This window comes from Amblyomma maculatum, chromosome 3, assembly GCF_055883805.1.
Source record: "Amblyomma maculatum isolate TAMU_Amacu chromosome 3, ASM5588380v1, whole genome shotgun sequence".
NCBI lineage: Eukaryota > Metazoa > Arthropoda > Arachnida > Ixodida > Ixodidae > Amblyomma > Amblyomma maculatum.
In genome coordinates this window covers 127651319-127657318 of record NC_139346.1, presented here as the reverse complement: position 1 = coordinate 127657318, position 6000 = coordinate 127651319, and the positions used below count along the sequence as shown (strand labels likewise).

The window sequence follows — 6000 nt, the reverse complement described above, 5'->3', positions numbered from 1 at the left end:
GCGAACCGTCACAGGCTACCGTGCGTTGCACAGCCGGATAGACGGCGGCGTTGGCCAAATGCTCGAGTAAGACGCAATACTGATCTTGTGGCTGTAGTTTTCTGCATTCCCTTTTTTTTAGAATTTGGCTTCACATGTGTTTTTTGTCGCAATTAAAGAAAGACTTTTTGCCAAATGTAGGGTAAGGAAACTAGTGTTAAAAAATTTAAACTAAAATACAGAAAAAGGCGGGCCGGCTCGGCCTAATAGCAAGCAACATCGCTTGATTGTTGTAAGGAAGAGGGGTTCCCAAGCACATATCGTGGATTGTTAGGGTTCCTTGAGGCTAAACTGTTGGAAAACCTCTGCTTTATAGAATATTGGCGCTCTTGTGCTGGTCCTAAAATGGGACTTAAGACTTCGGCCAGCTTGCCTTAGTACACTGAGAGGCCTGAAATGCACTCGCTAGTTCTACTTGACGTATATGCAGTACTCGCTTCCTGATCCTTCCAATGCACATCGGCGGAAATGCCAAGATTTAACTGCAGTACAACAACCACCACTATGACCCAGTGGCTAATGCCTTTGATGGCTCAGCTCAAGCATGCGCCCTCCAATCTCATCAATAGTGATACAATTTAGATCAAAGGTGAATTCAACATGGAAAGCGTGTGCCGAGCATCGCTAGTACAGCTCAAAATATTGAACATACATGAAATTAACCCAGATGCCATCCGTCAGAGCGTCCTGAATAAACGACGTACACACGTAATATTTAAATACCTCATACTGCGACCCCTGCTTTGAATTCCTCTCTACCTATTGCGCAAAAAAGTTTGTTTATCACACTTCAATGCGTTGTTTTCAATCTTCAAGATGATTTTGGCTGTAGTGTACGCACTCTCGCACTGCGGACCGTCAGTTTTGTGGTACGTTGTCGTTGGTTGAACCTTTAGTGAGCATCCTAATTGCAGCGCGCGGTTAGACAGCTATCTTACGAGGAGGCAAATTAGCCGTACGAGTAGGCATAACAAGTGGCAGAAGCGCACATAAGAAAACGAATTAAAGGACAGTACGCCGCAGCGGTAGGCAGGGCACAAATTACGTTTCGCGGCATTTACAATAGATTCAACTTATTTAAATTGCTCATCCAAGTTTCACAATCAAATATAGAATTCATTTCAGCATTTGTGATGAGCCTGATTTGACATGCGCTCAATTTGGAACCAACTTTAGCGGAAGGTCATCAAATAGGGCATTAGTTATGCATTACAAACTGAGGAACAATTTCCCTACAACAAAGGTACTCAAACATGGTTAAACGCTGTTGGAATTCCGCCACTTTGGTCTTTAATCTTGCTGAGCATCAAAAGTGTAATTGTAACCAACGTTTCTGTGACGTTATTGCAAATTTACCGGACGAAGTGAAACAACGCTTGAAACATTCACCACATTACCTGAAAAACAAAAACGTTTTGTAAGGAAAAAGTTTTGTCACGCAACTATGCTGAGCTTGCTGAAATAAAACGTATAGAATGTTCATGAATACACATTGTAACTTTAAATGAGAGCAGAATTTCTCACAAATAAGCATTCTTTTTCTTCTAAGGTTTGTATTCTTTAAACTCCAGAAAGCTTATTAAGCTGCTTGAATTATGATCATAACGTTTGCGACCAACATGTATAATGGTTATCAGGTCATTTTATTTCAAGTTTTAAAAAATCTGATGTAACTTACATCTACTGTTCAGTGAAGTGTGATTCTTGGAGGCAAATAAATTGTACCGGTTTTAGCAGCCTTCTCAAACATAAAATGAGACAGGCAGGACAAGAAAAGGTTGTTTTGTTTCCTTTTTTGTGTGTTTCTACTTGCGCAGTCGTTAGTTGGGGTTTTTGTTCAGAAATCGGCATTTAAAAAAAAAAGGTAGGGGATAATTGCTTCTCTATCCTGGAGCTAGTAACACTCGTCTTGTCCATGTCTGATTTCTTTTTTTTTTTACAGATCCTACACTTATAGTAACAAAACGAAAATGTATATTTGCTTATATCTTACGATAGGCTTCATTGCTTTTTCAGGAAAAGATACTGTAAAGGAACTATGAAAAAGTTGCAAAGGTTACTGATAAACATTCTCGAAGTGTAGAACGAATGATGTTGTGCATTCGCCTAAAGTGTAACTCATATGTACGAAGGCAAATATATATTAACAATTTTTAAAAGCAGTGTTTCTTTATATTTGAGGGCCCATTGGCCTTGGCGAGGTGGTGATATTTGGAACTTGCTCTCCATGAGATCATACGTTACAGCTACAGATAGTACCCCGCCGGGGTGGCGCAGTTGTTACGGCGCTGGACTGCTGTTCCCAAGGACGCGGGATCGAATCGCGGCCTCGGCGGCAGCTTTTAGATGTAGGCTAAAAGCAAGGCGGCCGTGAGATGTGCGATATGTCAGTGCACGCTAAAGAATCCCAGGTGGTCGAAATTTCCGGAGTCCTCCACTACGGCGTCTCTCATAGCCTGAGTTGCTTTGGCACGTTAAACCCCACAAACGAAAACAAGCCAAGGTACGGATGGTGAAAGGGTGCTACAAGCTGCCATTGAATGCGGCCACGACGACCGCGACGTCACTTGCACACTTTCGATAGTTGCGAAAGTCGTCTGCTCGAGGGCTGCATGCGTGAACGATAGTGACTATATGTGAACCCTGGTTGGCGTTTCGGTTCACGTCGTTAACCGAGAGTGCGGCGGCGTATGTGGACTGAAAGTGCGCGCCGGCGCCTGAGCACGAAAGAGCACGAGCTGACGCGATTCAGCATCGCACCGACCCTACACTTCTGCTTTAGGTCATGTTCCAGGAGCAACACACAAAATCGGCGGCGTCAGCCTTCGAGTACCCACCAACGGCACAGCAACAGCGTACTAGAGTCCCATCCCATCTTTGCAGTATCGAGCGTTTGTGTGATGTGCTGTTTATTAAATGGAATTTGCGTCAAAAAGGTTTGTCCTCAACTGCATCAAGAGAGAAAACATAATCGTACTGGTTACGTGCGGCACCAGACGACCCAAGGTTACCGCAGAAGTGCCATCAGCGAGCACTGCGGGCAACGTACGGCACTCCGCTGCTCCCTCGTCGTCGCTAGGCCTTATTTTTTTGGCATTGAAGCCACGCCAGACGGCATTTTGGATTCGGCCATTGCAACAGCAGATAGTGTAAGCATCGGCTTAGCATCAACAACATTTTCATAAAAATGTAAACAGATGATTAGCGTCACAGGCGCCGAAGCAGAGGGGCTAGCGTTCAAGCTGATCATACGAGCCAACCCGCTCAGGTATCAGCTAATATTCTACTGGGTGTGTGCAGAAATATGCTTCTACCGCAGCTGTCAGTTCTACTAGCAACTTCGTATGTGACAGCAATCCTGAACAGGGTTCATTTGTGGAGTTTTTTCATCGAAGTACTGCCCTGTAAAAACTGTATAGGATGTTTGGTAATGCAGTTTAAACTTCTATGCCGATTATCGCGGCAATGAGAGAACAGCTGATCAGCTCTGTCCGTCGCCAGGGTGTTCGTGTAGTTTTGCCGACACTTTCGCATCTCATCGACACGAACTCTCTGGAAACACTTCTCTTTCGTCTTATATTGCGTATCGCAAAAAAAGCTTCTGCGCGAACAGTTGGCGACCTTCTTGTTACACCGGAAAAGTATTTCAGCAAAGCTCCAGCGCTGCTCTCTAGTGTATGCACGCTCCTGTGCTCTCTTCTGTGCGCTATTCTTGCAGGTATCGGCGATACACTCCGCTTCCAAACTGCATGTGCCGAGCTGCTTTACGGATGCTTTTCGCCATCGATTCTGGCTCGGGTAATGCATACACATAAGATAAAATACACCTGCACGTACGTTACAGCTTTAACGATGTGTGCGAAAGAATATAATAAAAAAAAAACAAACACCACCCTTTTGTTAATCTCAATTCTTACTACTTGCAGACATGTTTTGTGCTCAACTGTCATCCGATATCTAAATGCTTTGTAGTGATCTCGTGAAATGTCAATCCATGCTAATGCACTCCGATGATATGTGCATTCCATTCGTTATGCAGTGATGGCTGTGATCAACCATCGTGAAAGCATTCATTCAAGCTGAAAGCGATGACAGCATGCTTGCATGCGTGAAACTCGCACACTTCTGCCAGCATCCATGGAGAGTCGTTGTAGGCTATCGCATCAACACCGCGATGCGACCGGCCGATGTTTGTCAAACCACAGAAGACGGTACCGAATCTATAGTCACGGGAGACTGATTGAAAGTAGGAGTAAAGAAAGGGGTCATTTGAAAAGCCGTGCTCGCCAGGCGTGCACGCTAATTTGCGCTCAATGCGGCAGGGATATGAAGGGTTAGTGCTTTTCTGCGGAGACTGCCGCTGTCAATAGCAGCCTGCCCACTTACATGCTAGCGCTCGCGAACGACCGGGTCGTTCGGGCTGCAGTCGCACACAATTTTTGAAAGGTCAACAAACTGCAGGAGCCGCCGCTCGAAGAAGACACGAGACAAGACTGAAAGCTATGCAAGTGCAGAGGAGAAGGGAAAGGCAGAGTAACTTAATTTCGGAAGCGCTGAGGCAGACAAGGACGAGAGAAGTGGACAGGACAAACACTACTTGCAACTGTCTTTATTGAACCTTCCTGTCTGCTGACCAGAATTTCTGTGCAGACGAAGCCGCATCGATCGTAACGTACTAAGCAAATATAAAACAACCGACATTTATCAAGGGGTAGATGCCACGTGTGCGCGCCGCTAAATAGACAATGAGGAGCTTGTCCGAACCCGTCACTTTCTTTGCACACAAACAGCACCTCTTTCTGTAGCAGTGTTACTCACGTATCGCTGACGCACTTTTCACCCAAGCCGTGCATAGCGATGTTTCCAATATTTCTCTTTTGACCTGTTTGTTTCCTCCTCACACGATAGTAGTTTTGTGCAGTGCAGGAGAGCAGCCTGAGCACTTTTTACAGTGTAATATGGCAAGTTTGAATCACTGCCTGTTCCTAAGGAACGTTCATGCTCCCTAAGGCATTAATTATTCCGTGTACTTCGAGGTAATCTTCTATTCAATTCCACTTCAATTATTCAGTGCCGTACACAACGAGATTGACTTGTGCGGAAGCGTAGCATTCCAGAACGCCTGCGGTGTCACCCTAGAGCACTTTCTCGAGCAACCGGCCGCTTACCTGGATTGTACACTTGTGTATATTCAGGGAAATATGTATTTGCAACGGAAGGGTACCTGCATTGACTCAAGCTTCGCCCCAGTTTTATGTGAGATATTCGTAAATCATTTTGACCATCTGCTTTTGAAAGAAATAGACACAGCTCACTCGAAAGTAGTTGTATGCCGCTACGTTGACGCCTTTAATTTGTAGTAGCCTTTCATTTATCGGAGAAGTCTCAATAAAAGCTACAGCAGACAGGATTTAAATATCTTTTAGGAATTGTTCTGAGCAATTGCGCTTTACTGTAGAAATATCGAAAGCAAAGCCAAGCCCTTCATTTTTTAAACCAACAAATCGTATTTAGCCACGACGATCATATATGCTGGAGATAACTGCCGAGGTCCAAGAATTCACTTTTGCCGTTTCATTTGCAACACTGCCAGGTGATAAAGCGAGGACTTGTGGCTTCGTACTTAAAGGTAGTATTGCCAAAGTCTTGCAAGCACATTATAGATGTTTTGTTTGGAACACAGAACAGGAATCTGAGCAAATCCTGCTACCCGAATGCTCTGGTGCAGGCGGTAGCAGATTCGCTTTTAAAGACGAATTATCCTCATTCTGGTCCTTGGGCGTCGGAACACCAATCGAAGAACAAAAAGTATGAGGTTATGCATTACCAGCAGAAAGTCATCATAAACCCAACAGAATTGCTTCGAACTATGGCGTGCGGGTGATGTTTTCGGCGCAGTGCAAACTCCGACAGCTGTACAGGCTTGTGGAAGGGCCATGTCGCCGAGTTGATCGTAGAAAA

At 44.8% G+C, this 6000-nt stretch overlaps 1 protein-coding gene across 1 annotated transcript in view; it reads right to left on the bottom strand.

The window, feature by feature from the left end:
- Positions 1-1389: 1389 nt before the first annotated feature.
- The window catches only part of LOC146195981 (uncharacterized), a 125076-nt gene continuing 120465 nt past the window's right edge, over positions 1390-6000 (bottom strand). Inside the window, exon 9 of the mRNA XM_084597985.1 lies at positions 1390-1436. Within this exon, the coding sequence (XP_084454111.1) occupies positions 1425-1436 (12 nt within the window). The 3' untranslated portion in view covers positions 1390-1424. The remainder of the gene's footprint in view (positions 1437-6000) is intronic.